Source organism: Ictidomys tridecemlineatus, chromosome X, assembly GCF_052094955.1.
Source record: "Ictidomys tridecemlineatus isolate mIctTri1 chromosome X, mIctTri1.hap1, whole genome shotgun sequence".
Taxonomy (NCBI): domain Eukaryota; kingdom Metazoa; phylum Chordata; class Mammalia; order Rodentia; family Sciuridae; genus Ictidomys; species Ictidomys tridecemlineatus.
In genome coordinates, this window is record NC_135493.1 from 71,962,667 (window position 1) to 71,986,659 (window position 23,993).

General features: G+C 38.0%; 1 protein-coding gene across 2 annotated transcripts; it reads left to right on the plus strand.

Annotated features, from left to right (window-relative positions):
* The first annotated feature begins 309 nt into the window (after positions 1 to 309).
* On the plus strand, positions 310 to 23,710 carry Yipf6 (Yip1 domain family member 6). Of its 2 annotated transcripts, XM_005340156.4 has the most exons (7): positions 310 to 466; positions 8,698 to 8,826; positions 9,736 to 9,814; positions 10,401 to 10,443; positions 13,685 to 13,810; positions 14,701 to 14,858; positions 19,155 to 23,710. In XM_005340156.4, the coding sequence occupies exons 1-7, from the start codon at positions 410 to 412 to the stop codon at positions 19,271 to 19,273; spliced, it is 711 nt and encodes a 236-aa protein (XP_005340213.2). In that variant the 5' UTR covers positions 310 to 409; the 3' UTR covers positions 19,274 to 23,710. The 2 variants fall into 2 exon arrangements, with proteins under 2 accessions (XP_005340213.2, XP_077890773.1); XM_078034647.1 differs by lacking the exon at positions 8,698 to 8,826 and having other exon boundaries at positions 328 to 466.
* The last annotated feature ends 283 nt before the right edge of the window (positions 23,711 to 23,993 follow it).

Below are 23,993 nucleotides of genomic sequence, written 5' to 3' on the forward strand. Positions count from 1 at the left end.
GTGGGGGAGGGAACAGGCCTTTCCCAAGAAGCGCCGTGCTCGGTGGACTGGCGTGGGAACCACCTCCGGAGAAGGGGAAACGGGTGCGTGGAAACCGGTGGGGTCGAGGAGTGCGTCCAGGTCCGGAGGCGGAAGGAGCCATTTGAGATTCAGGTTTGAGTGTTAAAGGGGTCGAGTGCGTACTGGGACCCGTGACTCCGAAGAAGCGAGGCGACTGCGGAGCTCTCTGCCCCACGCCCCCAGGACAAGGGAGAGCAAACGGTCCGGACCGCTGATCTGGGTCACCAGCCGTTACCAGGCGCCTTTTAGTGACGCCGCCTCCACGCGACGACGCTCTGACGGGGAGCGGCCTCCACGTCTCAGGTTCCGCAAAGGCCTGTGGGAGCGACCCGGCAGAAGGAGGGCCGTCATGGCGGAAGCGGCGGAGTCTCCTGGAGACCCGGGGACGACGTCGCCCAGGCCCCTGGTGAGCTGGGGAATTGCGACATAAAAGGGACCGTGGGTGAGGCAGAGTGCCCCCTAAGAAGTCGGGGGATGGGCTCAAGGCCTGAGATAGCCGCAGCCCCTTCTCCCGGCAGGCGTTTGCTGTACCCAATACTAGAACCAGCCTCGACACCGCACCTGTTCCTTGGGCTAAGGAGTTTTCCCCTGCCCTCTTCGTTTCTTCCATCTCTTCTTCAAACTCCCCCCCACCCTGGTTCCTTTCCCATACTCTCAGGAGTCGTCCTCTGTCTCCTACATTGTGTTAAATGCTGAGCCTAAGTTGATTTCTTCCACTCTCCCCTGATTTTATCAAGACCTGTCATAAGCCCTTGTTGGAATAGTAGCATTCTAGAATAGAAATGAGAGATTACTTTTCATGGGACGTGAACATCCTATTGCTTATAATTTGAGTCTTTACTTGTTTAGTGACCCACGTAGGCTAGGTTTAATCCCATCTCCTTGCCATCCTCTTCAGGATACTCTTGCTGCTCTGTCTATAGGGGATAGACTTTCTATTCCAAGTACAAGCCCAAAGCTGCTACTATTTTTTTTTAAATTTATTTCTTACATACATGACAATAGTGGAGTGCCTTACATTCATAATTATCCATTCACAGCACAATTTTTCATAACTCTGTATATAAAGTATGTTCACGCCAAATTATGCCATTATACATGAGCTCTCTTTTTTTTTTTAACATACAATTCCAAAGCTGCTACTATTTAAGAATACAAGCCTTGCAGTTACTTACCTAGGCTTCATTCCATCCACTCTGCTGCTTGTGTGAATTTGGGCAAGTCCTTTCAGGGAGGATTTTCCTTTGTTAAGTGGAGATGAAAATATCTGCCTCAAAAGTTGTTAAGATGATAAAATAACATAGTTATTTAGAGTGTTTAATACAATCAGTGTCTTGAACTGCAGCATTTAATTAAATCAACTTTCTACCCCATGTCTTTTCTCCCAGTGTTCATTTATTTGCTCAATAAATGGCATCTCCATTTCTCTCTTAAATTGGCAACTTAGTATAGTGAAGAACTGTACTGGGATTCAAGTGAATTTGATTCTAGTCCTGGCTCTGTTGCTTACTAGCTCTAGTTGCTCATCTCTTCCTTCATCTCATTTGTTCATCTCTTGCAATATTTATTGAGCATCAGTCATGTTCCAGACACACTTTCAGGAATTGGGGACATAACGATGAAAAGTAAGTTGGGGCTAGGTTTGTGGCTCACTGGTACTGCATTTATCTAGCATGTGCAACACCCTGGGTTCAATCCCCAACAATTCACACACACACACAAAAAAAATGAGTTGGGCAAGTTCTGATGGAGCAGTTGTGACCTTGAGTAAAGTCACTCTGAACCTGTTTCCTCAATTGTAAATTGGCAATAGATACTCATCACAGGATTACCGAGAGGACTAAATGAGCTAATATACACATAGTACCTACCATGAAGAAGTTAGAGCTGTTTAGCTGTTTCCAGTTCCTTTAATCCAAACTGCCCCCGCTCTTTTTCTGTGAAACTATCCCCAATTAATGTCAGTGGTTCTGATCACTCATTTCTCAGTATCAAATCTACTTCTGGTCAACAAATGCTTATTGAACTCCCATGATGTTTAATGCACTGTGCTTGTTGACTCAGGGAATCTGAAGGGCTTGCCCCTATGGTTGCTTATAGTCTAATTTGTAGGGGGGGATAACAAATATACAATGCTAAGATAAGGGAGTATGTAAGAGTAAATCACACATTAAAATATTAGTGAAATTTAAGAGAAGATACTCATGTTCATTTGGGGTAACCAAGCAAGCTACATGATAGAAGTTGTATTTGAGAGGCCCTCAAAGGATGGATAGGATTTGAAATTCCAGCTAAGCATAGGAATTATTAGTGATTGAGCACCTGCTAGGTGGCAGGCATTGTGCTAAACATCTGCATGTTTTCTAAATTTCACAGGAACCATTTTAATTAGGTGGCGTTTAACTTCATTTTATATATGGGTGAGGAAACGAAACAGAGAGGTTTAATTTCCCTAGGATCTACATCCTGTTAGTGGCCAGTTCTGAAATCTGAACCTAGGTATGACTCTGAAACCCAGACCATTTCCAGTTATGCTACACAGGCTTTTCTAGACAAAGGCACAGAGGTAGGTGCCAAGATACTTTTGGGGGAGGTTAACTAGGGATTAAACTCAGAGATGCTTTTCCACTGAGCTACATTCCCAGCCTTTTTTATTTTTTACTTTGAGACAGTCCCTCTAAGTTGCTGAGGCTGGTCTCAAACTTGTGATCCTCTTGTCCCAGCCTCCCAAGTTGCTGGGCCACTGTGCTAGGACTGATGTTCTTACAGATCAACATAACTTTGGGTGAAGTGCAGGAAATTACTAGGAGGCAAGACTTAAAAAATAAGCCTACTCAATCAGGGAGGCAGTATGGAATGGTGATTAGGGATGTATTCTCTGAAGTCAGATTGCATAAATCACTATCACTTGGAGAAATTACCAAACCCCTCTATGCTCATTCCCCATCTGTAAAATGGGACTATTGCAGTACTTAGTTCATTGGATTTTAGGTGGGTTAAATAAGTTAAGAAAGTACCTGGTGGCACATAGTAACCATGCAATGTCATTTCTATTTTTTTTTTTTTTTTTTTTGGTTCTGGGGATTGTACCCAGGGCTTTCTACATTTCCTATATGCTAAGCAAGCGCTCTTACCATTGAGCTATACCCCAACCCCTCCTCTTCTTGACTGCTAAGCTGGCAAGTTTGTTAGGCTAAAAAGAGACCATAGAAATTTTTGAGGAGGGAAGGGTTTGAAATCAAGAATTTGACAACATAAAAGGAAATGCCTTATAATGGGGATATGATATCTGCAATCCATCAATGAAGTTGTTGCAGAAAGTTCAGGGAAGGAATAATGGGGAATCTAGTCTACAACAGTGGTGGGGGATTTGAGGATTTGAAAAACAAGGCAGAATCCATGAGGGTCTTTCAAAAATCAGTTTTTCGTACACTTTAACATGCATGTCAGTCATCTGGGGAATCTTGTTAAATTGTAGGTTCTGATTTAGTAGGTCTGGGGTGGGGCCAGAGATTCTGCATTTTTAACAAGTTTCCTGTGATGTTGCTGCTACTGCTGTTCTCAGTGCCACATTTTAAAAACAAGGCTATAGATATCTGAGAGAATAGTGATAACCTGAACAAAAATAAATTACATTTGAAGGTTAGCTGGTTGAGGGCCTTCAACATTGATAATTCAAAGCTGGGCATGACAAAGCCAGGCATGGTGGCACATTACATATCTGTAATCCCAGCACTCCAGAGGCTGAGGCAAGAGAATCACTCCATCTCAAAAAAAAAAAAAAAAGTGATTACCTCACTTTTGGATATGTTTAGTTTGACATAAAGGCAGGCCATTTAGTAGATATTCAATAGGCAGTCAGATTTTCAAACCTGCTCATAAGTGCTCAGAAGAGGTCAGGACTTGAGGGTGTGGATCAGTGGTACAACACCTACCTAGCATGTATCAGGCCCTGGATTCCATCCCTAGCATAGGGGAAAAAAGGAGGAGGAGGTCAGGACTAGAACTGTTGATGTGTAAGATTCATTACACAGAGTTGAAAAGACAAAAGTCTTGGGTAATGCCCATCCATAATTAGGGAGCAGGAGAAAGAGCTATAATAATGGCTACAAGCTGGGTCTCTAAGGAAGCTGGCCCAGGTGACAGGGCTGGCTGGAGACTGTCATTGAGCTAATTCCTTCTTCATGCTTCCCCCTTGTGGATCCCTTTCTCCCTCACTGGCTCAAGCCAGTCAGTAAAATGCATATGTGTTCTGTACTCAGTGTGTGTATGTGTGTAGGAGCCTGCATTCACATGGGAAAGGTGAGGGTCATGAAGTCCAATCTTTCCTTCCTATTGAGGACTAGTTCAGAGGACAGGATCTCTACTAGCTGAGGGCCTGGTAGTCCTGTTTTTCTTATGAGGCTGCCATAGATCCAGACTCAGCCCATGGAAGAGTTTCACTAATTTTCTTGAGAGGTGATATTTAGGAGAGGTTGGAATGGGAGCTCAGGTGGAGACCCAAGTGGCCCTTTAGTACCACAACTACTTGGAGTTAGGGCAAATGTTACAGGTTAACATTGTTCTTACTTCAGTCACCAGCCACAAGTTTGATGGTTCACAGAACCACCCTCACTTCTAACTGGATACAAATTCAGGGGTTTCCATGATCCCCCCAGGCTCCATAATTCACTAGAATGGCTGACAGAACAGAGGACAGTGCTGCGCTTTATGGTTGTATTATAACAAAATGTCGTAAATCCAAACCAGCAAAAGGAAGAGATGCATAAGGTGAAGTTTGGTAAGATCCCAAACACAAAGATTCTTTGTCTTCTCCCTGTGGAGTCAAAACATGTTATCCCCTGCCACGTGACCATATGAAGAGAACTGCCAACCAGGAAAGCTTACCTGTCTTGAGGTTTCATTGGAGTCTCTTTATATAGGCATGATTTATTGGATCATTGGCTACGTAAATGAACTCAATCTCTTGCTCCTCTCCTCCCTCAAAACTTGGGCTTTGATTTTGTGTACTGAAGCCCCAATCCTCTAATCATATATTTGGTCTTTCTGTAGTAGTTGCCTCTTTCCTCAGTCGTCGTCATTTTAGCATAAATTATCTAATAGGGCTGCCATGACTCACTTGTTGGCATAAACTATCAGAGCCCACCATCAGTAACAAAAATACTCCTATCATTTAGGATATTCTATGAGTTTAGAGGCTACATCCCAGAAACAGGACAAAGACCAGCCACTATTTGATAATAGTAAAAGAAGTGGAATTGACTCCCTTGGTAATATTGAGCTAATATTTATCCCCTGCTGTGTGTCTGATACTATGTACTTTATATGGATTAGTACATTTTTCCTTACAACAACCCTATGGTGGTGGTACCATGTCTCAATTTTGCATATGAGGAAACAGTAGCACAGAGAGGTTAAGTAATCTGCTCAATGTCACACAGGAAGTAAACGATGGAGCTGGAATTTGAACCCAAGCTTTTTGGCTCCAGCCAGAATCTTCACCATTATTCTCCAAATAATAGAGTAAACATTGTGTGCTGGGTGTTCTGCAGGTGTTACTTTGATTCTTATGGCAATATTGTTACCAGGTGAGAACAGAGCCCTGTTTGTCCTTAGAATCTGTCCTTCTTGCCAACTGCCCCACCTACCTAGTAATAGCAGGAAGCAAAGACACAAATCAAAAGATCCTAGAGTTTGAAATAATGGTGTCCAATTAGTAAAAAGAGAGAGTATGGCTTTAAAAAAAAAAGAGTGGTTTAGGCCTGGGAATGTAGCTAAGTGGTAGAGCACTCCCCTAGCAGGCACATTGCCCTTGGCTTCCATCCAATGTATTGCAAAAAAAAAAAAAAAAAAAATTGCATGAAATGCTGCAGAGTATTCAGAGGATGAAAACTGAGAAAGGAACTTTGTATTTCGTTTTCTTCTTTTGGTTTCTCTCAGTACTGGGGATTGAACCCAGGGTCTTGCACATGCTTGGCAAATATGCTACCACTGGACTACAACCCCACCTCAGGATCCTTGGGCCAGCGAGGGAGAAAGGAATCAACAACAAGGGGAAGCATAAAGCAGGGATTAGCGCCCTTGTTTCTACCATTCTCTCAAACTACTCTCCATTGCTCTTTCCTGATCCAACTTCTCTTTATTCTCCCACTCAATCCTTTGTAATTAGGCTCCTTTACTGATGCTGCTCTTAATATTGACCTCACACAATTAAGAAATACAAGGGCCTCGTGCATGCTACCCAAGTGCTCTACCACTTAAGCTACGTCCCCAATGAAGTCTTATCTGAGTTCAAATTTCCAGTTACCTCCTAAATCATGTCTTCATAATTTAAAAACTGGCCTCATCAATGCAGTATTTTTTAAAAGGTTATTTTATTTATTTATTTTATGTGGTGCTACCTAGCAATGGTAGGCAAGTGCTCTACAACTGAGCTACAACCACAGCCCCAAATGCAGTTTTTTAATAGAGTGCTAGATATTGTGTATAGAACAGAAGAGATAGCTGAAATTGTCACTGTGGGAATTAGGTCATTCTAGTAAGGAGTTGAATTTTATTTGGGTTTTGTTGCTAAGGGGACCTTCAGAGATTCACCGGTTTCAAATATCATTAATGTTACCTTGGGCTTAGGTTGGTGCTGGGTTTTTCCAGTAGTTTTCTGTTAAAGCATCTTCATTGGTTTTATTTTTGATCCCAGAGTTGAGGAACACTTTATTCCATATAGTAGGAAAAGTGTCCCTTTTTATTGATTTTTCATAACATTCCTGTTGTTCATTCATCTTTCTATCTTTGACTTTGCACCTCAGAATGGGTCTGTCTAAGCTCTGCTCCCTCAGCAGTAGCTGGTTATTACTTGTTACTTGGTGGTGCTGGGGATTCCTTGTCATCAAGATCCAGCCTCCATCTTAGGCAGGTCATGTGTCTCTGGGTTCCCTGAGTGGGACTTTCCCAGTGATCCTGTCTCTTCCTCAGCTGAAGGAAACTCTAATGGTCTGGGCCCAGGTGGTTTCCTGTCCTCCCTAAGGAATAGAAATTGGTGGAGTACTGTTCTTAGATTGCCAGCTCCTCCCTTCCTTTCCCTACACCAGCCATACTGTTCCCCATCTAGTCTTTCTTGTGAACTCCCAATGGAACTCTGCAAGTGAGTATGAATGCCCCTTGTGTCTGTCACTTCCAGGAGTTCTGTACTTTTTTTGTGTGTTAACACATACTTGACCTTTAGCAATTCATTTACAATTTTAGCTGAATTCTTACTAATCTGTGTGGTGCCTGATGGCATCATCTTCTCAGGATTTGCTACAGCTGAGCCAGTACTGGTGTCTTGTTTCTTAGAAGCACCTGTTATTCCTCAGATTATACTCAGTTGATCCACAACCTCAGCTCTTTGGGTTTAAGGAACATTATGATTTATAGTTTAATCTAGCTTTTTCCTCCTCATCCTGGTGTGGGGGCTTGATCTTTCCAGCTTTCTATATTCTAGTCAGAAGTCAAGTTACAGTATTATATAGTCACTTGAAATAGTTGTTCTCTGTGTGGTTGTGTATTTAATTCAGTATAGAGTAGGTTTACTTGTTCAATTTTTCCCTTAGTTTCTCTTTTTAAAATATTTTAGCTGTAGATGGACACAATAACTTTATTTTATTTATTTATTAATTAATTATGTGGTAATGAGGATCAAACCCAGTGCCTCACACAATGCAGGCAAGCGCTTCACCACTGATGCTACAACCCCAGACCTCACTTAGTTCAGAGATCACTTCATTTAAATTTTAATTTTGTTTTATCATTACGTGAACTAAATGATTTCAAGTCATACACAGAAAACAGCAAATATTTAAAGGGATCTGACTGTTTTTCATTTCTGCTCTACTATGAAATTTCCTCCTTTCCTCTATAGGAAACCTTAAAAATAGTTTATTCCTTATTTTTTTAAAGAAAACATTCTAAGTGTATTTGATAAGTTGCTTGTCTTTTGTATCCACTGGACCAAAAACTATATAAAATGGGATTGCTTCATTTTTCTTAGGAATTTGTTGATTTCAGAGTTTTGGTCATAAGAATTGAATGTGGCAGATGAACATAAGAACTCAAAATTTCAAATTCTTTATTCATTTTGAAAATTTTACCTGATCTGTGGTTGCCAGGTAAACTGGTAAAAACAATATTCATAGTTGTTTTTTTACTGTTCTTCCCAGTTCACTTTCCATTTCATGTAATGCTTTTTCTTAGCCAGAAGAGGCCGCTAAAGCCCTTAGAGCAGAAGTGCAATAGAAATGTGGCCATTTCAACAGGAGATTGCTAGATCACTTTTTAATAGCTCTGCAGTTATCATCTCAACCATGCTAGTTTCTGTCATGTAGAGATTTCATACTTGAAAGAAACTAAATATTGGAGGGCAAGATAGTGTCTCTGGCATTTACTTTCAATATTTGTTTTATTATATTACATCTCCTTTGAAAAGAAGTGTATGATAATTAGAGATAACTGCATTACTTAATGTCTGTTGAACTAACTCCCATTGTAACTACTGGGCAAAACCCTTATAAAAGACATGGTTCCTCGTAAAGGAAATGATGATGTCTTTGAGGAATTCTGCAGTTTACTATAGGCTTAATTTTCTCCCCCAACTCTTCTCAGTTTGCAGGCCTTTCAGATATTTCCATCTCACAAGACATCCCAATAGAAGGAGAAATCACTATTCCTGTGAGATCTCGCATTCGAGAATCAGACAGCTCCACATTAAATGAATCTGTTCGGAACACTATTGTAAGTTAGATGACATGGGAGAATATCTCTTCAGCATCATGGGACTAAATGACTAACAGTACTTTGTAATATTTTGTTTAATTCATTGACTTTTGGTGTATTTTATTTATTGAAATTTAAAGATTCTCCCCTAGGGAATCATTTGATATAGTCTTTTTGGAGAACAGTTTGGCTGTAATGGGTATAAGAATCTTAAAATGTCCAAATCTTTTGAAACCAATAATTCTGCTTCACTAAATATAGTATATAGTCTAATGAAAAATAAAACAAAGATTTTTGACAGAAACATTCAATATGCAAAGATGTCCATTTTAGCATTTTTATAATAAAGGAAATTTGGAAACATCTTCAATGAACAACAAGATGGGATATTGGTTAAGTAAATAATTTTAGTAAAATGCCAAACAATTAAAAATTGAAGACTAAGGTGGAATTATCTCCACTGTATTTTGAGAGATTATATTTGCATTACTGAATGAACTCAAATGTCTTGATTTATTCATTTATCAGGTAAAGTGTGAATGTAAAAACTTTATTTATATTCAGTAGGTAGGGAGCTGGCTAAATGGCCCTTGGGACTGAATCATGTATAAACCAAATGTCACATGCTGTGGTTTTTAGTTTCTTTAAATTAAGTAGCATATCAGGAGGACTTTGTTTCTCATTTACAGAATTTTCAAAATCAAAGTAGAACTGGTAGATGTGGAATAAGTGTTAGATGTTTGCTTAAGGAGCTAATAGAAAAATCATGTCCTACTTCTCCAAGTTGTTCAAAGAAATGAAGGAGTCAAACTAGAAGTAGCTGCACAATTCAATGAAGAGTTTGGAGGAGACTGAAAGAGTAGAAACAGTAAATTAAGTGAGGGAGCTGCCTTGGTCATCATAATATGAGTTGTTTCTGTCTTTCAGATGCGTGATCTAAAAGCTGTTGGGAAAAAATTCATGCATGTTTTATATCCAAGGAAAAGTAATACTCTTTTGAGAGATTGTAAGTATGTGGTTTTTTTTAAAATATTAATTTTTCTTTAGTTGTAGTTGGACACAATATCTTTTATTTATTTATTTATTACACAATATCTTTATTTTGTTTATTTATTTTTATATGGTGCTGAGGATTGAACCCAGAGCCTCACATGTGCGAGTCAAGTGCTCTGCAACTGAGCCACAACCCCAGCCCAATTTTATTTATTTTTTATGTGGTGCTGAGGATTGAACCCAGGGCCTCGAATGTGCTAGGCAAGTGAGCGCTCTACCGCTGAGCCACAATCCCAGCCCAAGTATGTGGTTTTTGAGGATTTACTTTAGTTATAGAATGCTGGAATGTGTCTTAGTAGATGGGGAGAATAGTGACTTGCAAGGTAATGAAGTGAACGAAACAAAGGATATGGGCATAACTGCATTTAGAATCGAGGAGCAGGAAACATAAGTAGAGGGACAGAGAGGTGGGTGGGTCTAGGCAGACAGAACGCCTTGCTGTCTGAATCCCAAGTGTGGGGGAAATAGATATTGGAATAAAGATGGAAAATACTACATATTATTTTTTTAGTAATCTTCTGTCTTTCCTTGCCTTATAGGGGACTTGTGGGGACCTTTGATCCTTTGTGTGACACTGGCATTGTAAGTACTTACATTTCCTTTTTTTGTAATTTGAGCTAGACTAGACTTTTTTGGTGGAGTTTCAAAATTATGGGGGGATTTTGACAGAATGGTTCATTTAGGATTTCTATAGCTTTTCTATAGCTTATAGTACTCCTTATATATTTAACCCTAAAAAGTGAAGAAACTTTGCAAATCAATTAAAAATGATGGAATTAAAGGTATGAAAATTATGCCTACTTCATTGACCAATGACTTCTTAGTTTATTTTAGCCATGTCTATTTACCACATATCTATTACTTTCATGTGCCTCCCTATCATTGAAGCAAGGGAATAAAATATCTATAGATTTAAGCATTGTTTGCAAACAAATATTTTTTTTTAAATTTTATTAGAAGTGTGAATGAGAATAAGAATAGAAGTGGTAGAGTTGAAAACAAGATCATGTTTCAGACTGTTATGTGTTCCTATATATGGTGTATATAAAGAAGGAGGACTGAAGGAGGAGAGAAAGGTTCCATTGTAGAGGGGAATGTAGCCATTGATAGAGTGGAAAAAATAGTTCACTAGGATTCAATTCTGGGTCATCATCCTTACTCTCTTATTGCTAGCTGTATATACCTTCTCTTATTTTATTCTTATAATGAGAACTTGGGTTTCTTTTTTTTTTAATTTATTTATTTTTTATTATTTCTTACATACATCACAATAGAGGAGTGCATTACATTCACAATTTTTTTGCATGCAATTCTTAATACACCTTTATACCACAATTTATCAAATCTCTGTTTGTATATAAGGTATGTTGACACCAAATTCACATCTTCATACATGAATTTTGTATAATGATGACCGTCTGGGTTTATTTTCAATTTTGACAAATAAGCTCAGGTTCACAGAGATTGCGGATTTAACCAAAATCACAACCTCAGGTTTCCTGACTGGTTTATTCTCTGCTTCTATAATTATTACAACTCTTACCACCTAGCCACTCTGGGTCTCTTCTTCTGAATTTGTAAAAGGATTTATTTTGGCAGGCATAACCCTTTATGATTCTAACAAATTCCTTATTGGCTTCTCTACTGAATTTTTTTTGGGCTGTATTGGGGATTAAACCTGGAGGACTTGGGCATGGTAGACAAGTGTTCTACCAACTGATCTATACACCTACCCCCTAATTTTTTTTAACATAAATGAGAATAATGCTAATTCACACCATAATTTTGTTAATTCTTATGCCTTTTTAAAGGGATTGAACCCAGTAGCACTCCACCACTCAGTATATTTCCAGCCCTTTTATTTTATTTTTTATTTTGAGAAGAGGGTCTTACTAAGTTGCTGAGGCTGGCATCAGACATGCTATACTTCTCCCTCAAACTCCTGACTCACTGAGATTTGAAGCATGCATCTGACTTATCTTTTTTTTTTTTTTTACTTGTTGATAGTCCTTTATTTTATTTATTTATTTTTATATGGTGCTGAAGATCGAACTCAGTGCCTCACACATGCTAGGCAAGCACTCTACCACTGAGCACCACAACCCCAGCCCCTGACTTATTTTTTATGCCTCTAAAAACCATATCATAGGTATCATTTCTGTAATTTGATGGAAGGGTTTATATTGTACACATACACACACATTTTGAAACCTTTCTTAGATATGATATAGATTAACCCCACTTATTTACAGAGAAAACTGGAGTCCCAAGACATTGAGTGCCTTATCTAATGACAGAAACAGGATCATTATCTGGCTCTTCAGCCTTCCAGACTAGTTAATATTCTTTCCATCATACCATGCTAAAGTAGTCAGAATTCCAGACAACAAATGATGAGTGCCAGCACATTCTTTGCATCTGATTGTCAGGACTTGGAATGGAATATGCACAGCCATAGCTACAAAACCCTGCACATACTGGCACGTAGCATAGCCTGGCAAGACTTACTGTGCGACTTCTCTATACTGTGTAATAAGAAGAGGTTATGAACACACTGTTTTTCTGGAAAAAATAACACCATGTTCAAGTATTCTAAGTTCAGAATTCAAAACTTTTTCTATCTGTAAAATTCATACACAAAGAAATGATATTTAAGTGACTCTTCAATTACTCAGTTCAAAGTAAAGTATATTAATGATCTGTACGTTTTGAGTAAAACAATCTACAACTTAGCTGGGGATATAGCTCAGTAGTAGAGCACTTGTCTAGTGTGCACAAGTTTATAAAATGACTTTCCCTGTTCACAAGAAAACTTTTAAATATTTCTCTTATTTTATCCTCATAATAAGAACTCAGTAGTGTTTTCTATTTTGACAGAAAATCTCAAGTTGTTAGTGCAGGTTAACTTAGATGGTAAGTACAAGTTAACATGGTTTAGTGTAACATGCATGTTACACACATACAAAATCAATACCTAAATAGATTTATAGACTATTTCTGTTTTTAAGAATCTGAACTAAAACCTTAACCAAAGAATTACAAATACAGATGGGTCCAATGGTGCCATAGAGTGAGCGAAGAAGTATAGAAGTAACCTAAATACACATAGTGGTGATCTGGCTCTTGTTGCTATGACAGTTGTGCCTGATTGTTGCTGTATTGGATTACAGGCCCAGTGTGAGAAAGTCTTTTTTGACTTTTCAAGAAAATCCAGAAATGTCTTTTATTTATTTTCATCTTTTTTGCTACTCTACATTAAACACAGGGCCTGCACATAATTAATCAGGACTACTGAATTTCCCCATGTTGACTTCTCTGTGTGTGTGTGTGTGTGTGTGTGTGTGTGTGTGTGTGTGTGTATGTAGGTATGTATGGTGCTGAGGATCAAACCCAGGGCTCATGGATGTTATTTAGGCAAGCACTCTACCAGCCTCAGAAGTAAATATGTGAAACCTCCAGATTTTAAAACAAATTCAAATTTAAAACTATTTTAAGTATTGTATGAACTACAAACTTCAAGTCTGTTAGCTACATTTGGCCTTTCAGTTTATAACCTCTGCTTGAACAAAAAAGTCTACAGTAATTAATTTAAATATTCCAGCAAGGTCAAATGGAGAACCCCATATAGTCCTGCAGCATTTGGAATTTGAAGTAAGGGATCCTTGCCAGATACTTTTTGCATTTTCTTTTCAGCACATCCTACATATTACCGATGTTCAGATGAGGTATAGCACAGCAATCTGGTTCAAAATTTGATAACCCATACTTTAACTTTGTTGCTCTAAGTTAAAGATCAGGCAATTCTCATGTTTTCTTGTCTCAGGATGCTGCAAAGAGGTTCTGTGGACGGTGAAAAAGATGGAGGGCCCCAGTTTGCGGAAGTATTTGTCATTGTTTGGTTTGGTGCGGTTACCATCACCCTCAACTCAAAACTTCTTGGAGGAAACATGTGAGTATCGTTAAAATATACCACTTTTCCCTTGCAAGGTAACCTGTCTTAGATTTTAAGGAAGTTGGCCTATTTAGATTTTTTTTAAAAGAAAAACTGATATAAAGCTGAGCTTAGTGGTGAATGCTTGTAATTCCAGCAACTCAGGGCTAAGGCAGGAGTTCAAGGTCAGCCTAGGAAACTTAATGACACCCTGTCTCAAAAGAAAAGACAAGACAAATCAAAGTTAATGAGGAACAAAGAAAAAGTTATCTTAAAACCACTAAGTAGGGGCTGGGAATGTAGCTCAGTGGTAGAGTGCTTGCCTAGCATGTGCAAGGCCCTGTATTTAATCCATAGCACCACCAAAAAGAAAAATGAAAAACACTGAGCAGATATAACCTAGCTCAATTAAATTAACTTTAATTATGTGGGGTCCTTTGATAAATTTCAGATGTTATCTTAAATTATTTGGGATCCTTTCATAAGCTTTAGATGTTTTCACCAGTCCCTAAAATCACAGGCAGGATTTGTGTGTGTGTGTATTAAAAAATTATATACATTGTGGGAAACAGATGGGCCATAGCTTTCAACAAATTATCAAGTCAGTCTGTAACTAGAAGGATTAAGGACCACCATCTTAGAGGTTCAGTGGAGGAAAGAGATCTCGAGGAATTAGAGTAGATCATCTGGTATTAGAAAGTTGAATCTTAAGAGGCTTAAGAGGGGAGGAGGGAGGAATATGGGGAAAGAAGCTGAAAATGTGTGGTAATAGAGAGGACTAACCTTATAAAATTAATGTTAGGGTGTAGGTATAATATATCAAGGAGGAAAAGAGAGTTATGTAATAAGTTGTGTCATGTTACCATTCAGCTATATTTATGATCTTTGTGGATGTATGTTGTGTTTAGATCTTTTTTTCAGAGCCTCTGTGTGCTGGGTTACTGTATACTTCCCTTGACTGTGGCAATGCTGGTTTGCCGCCTGGTACTATTGGCAGATCCAGGACCAGTGAACTTCATGGTTCGGCTTTTTGTGGTGATCGTGATGTTTGTCTGGTCTATAGTGGGTAAGTGTGTGCTTTTCTCTATAGTAGCAGAATAGACCAAAACTTGAGTTACAGATGAGGAGCAGTGAAACTCCAAAGTCAGATATGAATGATATGATTTTTGCCAGTATCATCTGTAGAACCCTTTGCTCTAAGCAAGCATCAATGGGGATGGTGTCTGTTATCTGAGTTGATTATCTGGACTTACGTAGAGTCACATGTCTTTTTTTTTTCACTTAAATAATGTGCAAGATTGTGAAAGTAGTTTATACTATGTTCAGTTCAGCACTGGTATGTAACAGGAATAAGTGACTTGGGAAATGACATGGACCTTTTCTCAACAAAAGTAATAGCACTTATAGACTGCTCATTAGGCCAGGCACAGCACATTATTTTATATGTATTTCCTCCTTTAACCTGCATAGCAACACTAATGGACAAATAACTATTGTTAGTCCAATGTTACAGATGAGGCATAGTCACAGAGAGGTTAAACACCTACCCTAGGAACTCAGAACTAGTGAGTAGCAGAGTCAAGATTCAAACCCAAGCAGATAACACAGCTGTAGAATTATACTGTACCACCTTATGGTACAGGTTGTATGTATCATTGTGTACAGTATGAGATCCCTTATCTGAAGTACTTGGGACCACAAGAGTTTCATATTTGCAATTTGTTTTTTAGATTTTTGGCACATTTGCATATACATAATGAGATATCTTGGAAATGGGATTAAAATATAAATATGAAATTCATTTATGTTTCATATACATCTTATCCACATAGATTAAAAGTAATTGTATACAATCTTTTTTGTATATCTGTTTTTTGGGGGAGGAGTACTGTGGATTGAACTCAGGGATATTTGACCACTGAGCTATATCTCTAGCCCTTTTTAAATTTTTTTTTTTTTTAATTTTGAGACAGGGTCTGAGTTGCTTAGGGCCTTGCTAAGTTGCTGAGGTTAACCTCAAACTTGCTATCCTCCAGTCAGTCCCTTAAATTGCTGGGATTATAGTTGTATGCCATCATGCCTGGCTAGTATACCTGCATTTTAAAAAATTTTGTTTCTTCTTTTTAGTTATACATGATAGAAAAATATATTTTGGAATATTATACATAAATTAAGTATAACTTCCCATTCTGTGGTTGTACATGATGTGGAGTTACATTGATCCATGTATTCATATATGAACATAGGAAAGTTATGTCTGATTCATTGTACTGTCTTTTCTACTTCCATCCCTCCTCCCTTCCCTTCATTCTCCTTTGTCTAATCCAGTGAACTTCTATTCTTCCCTGTGTTAGAATCCACATATCAGAAAGAACATTTGGCCTTTGTTTTTTGGGGATTGGCTTATTTCACTTAGCATGATATTCTCCATTTTACTGGCAAATGCCATAATTTTATTGTTCTTCATGGCTAAGTAATAGTCCATTGTGTATATACACCACATTTGCTTTACCCATTCATCTGTTGCAGAGCACCTAGGTTTTGTTCCATAGCTTAGCTATTGTGAATTGACCTGCTATAAACATTGATGTGTCTGCATCACTGTAGTATACTGATTTTAAATCCTTTGGGTATAGACCAAGGAGCGGGATAAGTAGGTCCAATGGTGGTACCATTCCAAATTTATAAGGACTCTCCATACTGTTTTCTAGAGTGGTTGCATCAATTTGCAGTCTCACCAGCAATGTATGAAATGTACCTTTTTAACCACATTATCACCAACATTTATTGTTACTTTTTTTCTTGATAATTGCCATTCTGACTGCAGTTAGATGAAATCTCAGTGTAATTTTAATTTGCATTTCTCTAAATGCTAGAGATATTGAACATTTTTATATATATTTTTGACCAATCATATTTCTTCTGTGAAGTGCGTGTTCAGTTCCTTTGCCCATTTATTGATTTTTTTTTGTATTAAGATATTTGAGTGCTTTATATATCCTGGAGATTAATGCTATATCCAAGGTACAGGTGGCAAAGATTTTCTCCCACCTGTAGGTTCTCTCTTCACATTCTTGATTGTTTCCTTTGCTGTGAAGAACCTTTTTAGTTTGCTACCATCTCATTTATTGATTCTTGATTTTACTTCTTAATGCTTTAGGAGTATTATTGAAGAATTCAGTTCCTAAGCCAATATGATGAAAATTTGGCCTGCTTTTTCTTCTATTAGGCACAGGGACTCTGGTCTAATGCCTAGATCCTTGATCCATTTTGTGCAGGATGAGAGATAGCGGTTTAATTTCATTTTGCTACATACAGATTTCCATTTTTCCAGCACCATTTGTTGAAGAGGCTATCTTTTTCTCCAGTATATGTTTATGGTTCCTTTTTCTAATATGAGATAACTATGTATGTGGGTTTGTCTCTGTCTTCTATTCTGTACCACTGGTCTTCAGGTCTATTTTAGTGCCAACCCCATGCTGTTTTTATTATTATAGCTCTGTAGTATAATTTGATGTCTGGTATTGTGATGCCTCCTGCTTCAGGTTTTTCAATGAGTATTGCTTTAACTATTCTGGGCCTGTTATTTTTCCAAATGAATTTCATAACTGCTTTTTCTATTTCTATGAAGAATGTCATTAGAATTGTAATAGGAATTACATGGAATCTGCATACTACTTTTGGTAATATAGCCATTTTGACAATATTGATTCTGCCTATCCACAAATATGGGAGAACTTGATATCTTCTAGGGTCTTTTTCAATTTCTTTCTTTAGTGTTCTGTACTTTTCATTGAAGAGGTCTTTCACCTGTTTTTAGTATACCTGTTTTAACACTGACCTGTGCCATGAAGTCAGATGTGTAATTTTCCACTCATATCAACATATCAGCATTCAAAAATTTTGGACTGTGGAGCATTTCAGGTTTCCAGATTAGAAATCTTAAAAAAGTACTGTAGTGGCTAGACACGATGGAGCATGCCTGTAATCTCAGCAAATCGAGATGCCAAGGCAGGTGGATTGCAAGTTCACAGCCAGCCTCAGCAATTTAGCAAGACCCTAAGCAACTTAGTGTGACCTTGTCTCAAAAAATAAAAAGGGCTGGGAAGGTGGCTCAGTTGTGAAGATCCCCTGGATTCAATTCCTGGTTACACTCCCCCACCTTAGGAAAAAACAACAACAGTACCCGTAGTACTTTCCTGCTTCAGTAGAAAGTTTAGGAAAGACATGGCAATGGCAGTGAACACTATGCCCATTGTTTTTACATTCCTAAAATTTTCTTTAAATTCCAGCTTAAACTAGAAGTGTTCACTAGCTTCTGATTTAATAGCATAAACAGATTACCTAATGTTTTTAAATACAGTAATATCTCATTACTTGGAACACGGTTGATAAGAAAAACCTTTTGAGAGAGCTATAATTGATGTTCCAAAGAAGGTGTTTAAAAGCTTGGGTGCTTTATCCATGGGAAAGCCCTTTTCCCTCAGAGTTAACTATACAAGTAGTTCTAACTAGCTTATATATTCAGTGTCCAGGCCCACATCAGATAAGAAGATAGAATTTTAGGAGAGAGAGACTTGAATTTTGCAAGAATAATAATCACAAACTTATTGTTAGGCCCTGTGCTGGCATGGCCCTTGTTCAGTCGGGTGGAGCAGCAGACACAAAAATACACAAGGGCAGTAGTGTTCCATGTGGGAAATGGACATCTATTCAGGGTACAGTGAGAACCCCAAAGAGAGAGGTGAGCAGTTTTCCTTAGATGACAGGGTACCAAGTGATTCAGGAAAGATTTCCTAGAGGTCTTATCCTTGATGAATAGAAAGATGAGTGAGACTTTTCTTGGGTGAACAGAGAGATGGCATTTAAAAGTGCTAATGATGTAAAAAGACCAATGGACCTAAAATCTGTAACAGTAAGAGGGTATTCACCATGGGAGCAAATAACCTCACATGTCTTTTGTAATTGTTCAACACAGTTCACTAACTTTTCAAAAAGGTTTTAAGAAACCTCTTTTAGACAGTTTTCTCTTCAAAATGGTCAAAATATTTAAAGCTTTAGAACTTGAAACAAGAAGCCCTAAGCTCTCTGAGGTTATCAAATCTAAGTGAGCTTTTTTTTCCCCCTTTGGTGCTGGGAATCAAACCCAGGACCTTGCACATGCTAAGCACATACTCTTTCATTGAGCTACACCCCTAGGCCACATAAGAAATTTATAGTGTGATTCTCTGTGGGTCACAGATATAACTGAACTTTTAATTTTATGTTCCAGATTATGCCATGCCTATTGAAGTTTAGTAAATATTAATAGTTGTGATAAAATTATTGTATTAAATATTCCTTTTTGTTTGGTTTTGTTTAGCCTCTACAGCTTTTCTTGCTGATAGCCAACCTCCAAACCGCAAGGCCCTTGCTGTGTATCCTGTTTTCCTGTTTTACTTTGTCATTAGTTGGATGATTCTCACCTTCACTCCTCAGTAAATCAGGAGACAGAAAATTGAAACCAGTGAATTCAAGGCTCACCTGAAAGATACGATTCACCATGGAACTTTGACACTAACCCTCTTTTGTCCAGTTTTGGAGGTGGTATTAAAAGGGAGCCGTGCAGCACTGTGGTCACTTATGTAAGGAACTGATGTTTGTAAGGCTGTCTTTTCCTCTTAATGTTTATTTCAAATACATGTGCATACTACACATAGTATGATGCCTCCTTAAGGCATGATGGGGTCACTGTGGTCTATTTGGGTGATAACCAATGACTGGGGAAACACATGGATACATCCTACGAGTTGAATAGAGTTGGTGACTATTTTTAGCTTTGAGAATTCCAGTTCAGGTGCAGTTCTTAAACACATTGCCTTATGACTATTAGAATATGCCTCTCTTTCATAAAGAAGAATAGATAGTCTATATCCATCTTCTTTTTTTTCCTCTCTCTCTCCAGCTTAAAAAAGCAATGACAGAGGTTAGGAAGGGGGTTTATAGATGTGGGAGGAGAAAATGTGCATTAACCCAATGTTCAGATTTTGAGCAAAGGAAATTCTACACAAGTTGCTTTAAAAAAGGAACAGAGTATAGGGAAAAAAATCAACCTCTTTTGGTTTTTCATATAGTCACCTTTCTGTCATGCTTAACAGCATCTCAGTTGGCACTCTAGTTTTTAATCTTGCTCTCCCTAGTTCTTAATATGCAATCTAAGATGTCAGTAGTTAACAATAATTTTACTTTGACTGAAATTCACAATGATCCAATATTGATGCTTATCCAAGTGGAAGGCCTCAAACATTGAGATTAGTGGGTCTCTTAATGCTTATGCATTAAAGTATAGGAGTTTGGATATCGCACAGTTACAAGGAGCTCTTTATGATTTTGTGTAATCTAGCCTCTGAGCAGAAGGTATAACATAAGCAGAAGTCTTCTCTTCATTTAACCAATTGAACATGGAGAGATTTAATGTTCCAATGGCTGCTTAATAGAACAGGTGCTTATAGCATGGTGTAGAATGAGTTGAGATTACAGCTGCTGCTTTTCCATAGTGGGCTTAGCAGTTTTTTCACTAGATTTTTTCTTCAGGTTGGGGAATAGAAATTTATTTTGTGGGTTTTTAGAGTTTATTTATAAAGCTTATTAGTTCCTCCCCTTTATAGATGAGTACATTTTGCACATGTGCACCTACTTTTACTCTCAGCTATTTATGCACACAAGTGTGAAGGCTTTTCAGGGAGCAGAGCATCTGGAACAGGCTAATTCTGAGCTAAACAGGCCTCCTTTAAGGTAATATGAGCTGTTGCCTTCTATAAATTGCACATTAAAGAATTCTTAATAGATGAAGATTAGGAGTCAGAAAACATTCGTTGTAAATATGCAGTTACGTATAAAGATAGGAATTTCTTACTCCACATTTTTTCTTTATCATAGAATTTAAATATTTATTTGTTTTGTATTTAAAGACTACCTACACATAGATATATGATTCTAAGAGCATAATTTATCCATGCCCAGATTAACCAAGTGAACAATACTAGGCTAAACTAGTTATTGAAATGATTCTCAATTACATAAAGCATTGCAGCATTGATCCCCTCTGTCCCAGCCAGTCCAGAGTTTTTGATTACATATTTGTATTTATTTCAGTTTAGCTTTTAAATTGTGAAGTAAACCCTATTAAGTACCAACCCAATGTTTCAGTCTTGAGTTGGTAAAATACTTTGAAACTGATCCTAATTTCAAAGTTATCAATTTCCATTATCTGAAATTTTCTAACTTCCTACTAATATATCTCTCCCAAAGTTGCTTTGTAATCTGCCCTAATGATTATAATGTGAAATTAGAGAAGTAACCATGCTTTTAAAAGGGAATTAAGTCTTTACTGAATTTTACTCAGGTGAAACATTTGGTCAGAATCTCCTAAGGCCACAACTTGAGTGTTTGTGTGTGGGGGGGTGTCCAATGGAGGAGTTATACATAATGGATATTAAGGCAGCTTGATCTTCATATTAATCTATTGCTCTGGGGGGACTCAGCAAATGGTTTTATATGATTAAAATAAAGATGTAGGGCTGGGGGGGTGGCTCAGTAGTAGAGTATTTGCCTACCATGTGCAAAGCTCTGGGTCCCCTCCCCAGCAATGTAGGGGGGAAAGATGGGTAAATTGGAGGTTTAATTTTTTTCTGAAAGTGAATGGTCAGTTAGAAGGTATAAATAAATGTTTTTAATATATGCAGAAAGTGCATTGGTCTTCTGTCTCAGAAGACCTAAGTGTCTGGAAATTGTAGCCCTCAGCACAACTTTCCCTGAGTTGCTGCAAAGGCACAATGGCTGATAATAGAAATGAGGGCTAGAAAGGGTAGGAGGCTCAAAGAGAGGAAGCCCTGTTACAGGAACTGGAAAGTTTCATGCTTGAGATGAAATTCAGGCATGTTGAGCATCACTGCAGGACATGAGCCATCATCACCATTAAGGATGATCACTTGCTGCTCCCACTTCTGAGACTGAGAACCATTTTCTTTTCTTTAGCAATAAGGAAGGGTGAAGATTTGACAATTGCTGTTCAGATTTTTGAAACTCAGTTGATGACAACATACATGAATGTGCAGTTTGGTCTTAAAAGTCAACCATTATCATTAAGTCCTTTGCCTCTTAAAAGTTTCATTACATGAATTGAATTTGAATTTGATCTTTTTTATTGTGGGAGGATTTTTCTGTTGGATAAGGTCACAGAGCATGAGACTGGTAAGCATTTCTCTTTTCATTCCACTTTTTTTTTGGGGGGGGGAGGTGGTTGTTTGTTTTTACAAGCAGTATTCCTCAAAATGTGATCAGAAGGCAGGCATGGCTGTATTTGGAGATTTAACAGTGTACTTTATACTGTTGACTTAACTGTTGTTTGGACTGCCCGTTTATTCCCAGAGAGGAAAATGAAAAATCTGTCAGTTCAAATTCTTGGGGAACATCAAGTCTTCAGAATTTATCTAAAGCTTATCATGATTTCATAAGACTTTCTTTGCATGCAGCTATTAGTCCAGTACAAAGCACTGATTTGTGATTCTTAACTAGACTGTTAATTTCTGAGACTTTTGGATGGAAGTAAATGTATGAATGTTAATTTATGTATGTAAATTAGACACATTTTTCTAGATTCCGTGGGCTTTTATTAAAAATAGAGACTTTCTAGGGATTTACTTAGGCCATAGGATGGTCAAATCAATAATAATGACAATAATATTACTAATCATAGCTAACATTTATTGGGCACTTACTATGTACCAGGCACTATTCTATTTTTTTAAGGATTTTTATAACAGCTTTATTGAGATACACTTTACCATGAAGTTCACCCTTTTAAAGTGTACAACTCAGTGTTTTTTAGTGTATTCACAGAGTTGCACAACATCACTGCTATCTAATTTTAAAACACCATTATCGCTTCACAAAGGAACCCCACATCCATGAGCAGTCACTCCCACTACTCATTCACCTCAGCCCCTGTCAACCACCAATCTGCTTTCTGTCTTTATTGATTTGGCTGGGCCCTGTTCTTCAGTGCATGGTGTGTCTCTTCTAGATATAAAGTGCTAGAGTTCTCATTTTACGTGTAGAAAATTGAGGCACAGAAGAAGCTAAGTAAATTGCCTGAGGTCACACAGGAAATTAATTTACAATAGGAATAACAGATGAAAGCATAATAGTACACAATTTTGGATTGCATTATTGTATACATGAAAAAGAACACACCCCTGCCCCAGGGATTGCCCCCTTATTATTAGACTTTCCACCCTAGAATTGATTGGAGGTAGATAATGCTGATCCTTTTTTTCTGAGTAGTGGAACACTACACATCAGCAGCATCTGAGAACACAAAATTAGTTGTACATTAAGAAGAGTTCGGTTTGCTGCCCTCGTCTCTTTTTGAATTCTTTCCTGTCTCTTCCACTACCACCACACACTTTAACCTTTTCTCTCAAAGTTTTAAGACTCAAACTTTTGCCTCTTAAATTTCCCAGAGGGATGGTAAATGCATCAGATGTAACTTATCTCTTCAGGTGTTTATAGTCTAGGGATGCATATACTTATTTCTCATACCTTTTAACATTCCTAACACCTCAGTAGGCATGCAGGAATAGAATACCTTTCTAGATGGGCTAAACTAGGTAAGAGGAAGAAATGTCCGAGTCAAGACTTTGCCTTAATGAAGTCAGTGTACCCCTGGTAGGAAGTGGCCACACACCACTCTTATTCACTCTATTGTCCTTGCAGAGCCTGTATACTCTGTGCCATCACTGCTGGTAATTTCGTGGTCCTCTCCGGTACTCCCATCTTAATCCTGATTGTTCCTATAAATAATAAACCTGTGAAAAGAAGAAACCTGTAACTTGGTTTGTGAATGTTAAATATGTAAATAAAAGCACTGGAAAATGAGTGTTTTGTGTGCCTATCCTTGTGCTGAAGGTACAGAGATATTACTGCATACCGGTATCAGATATATATATATATGTGCAGATGTGCATATGGTCATCAGACAGTATTGAATGGTGTATAGGATTGCACAGGGAGCACGCTAGAAAGGGAAGTCACATTTATTGAGTGCCTATTATCAGCACATCTAATCACAGCAGCTGAGAGGAATAACTGGGAGATAAAAAAGTGAAGTTTATGGACTGGGATTGTGGCTCAGTGGCAAAGCACTTCCCTTGCATGTGTG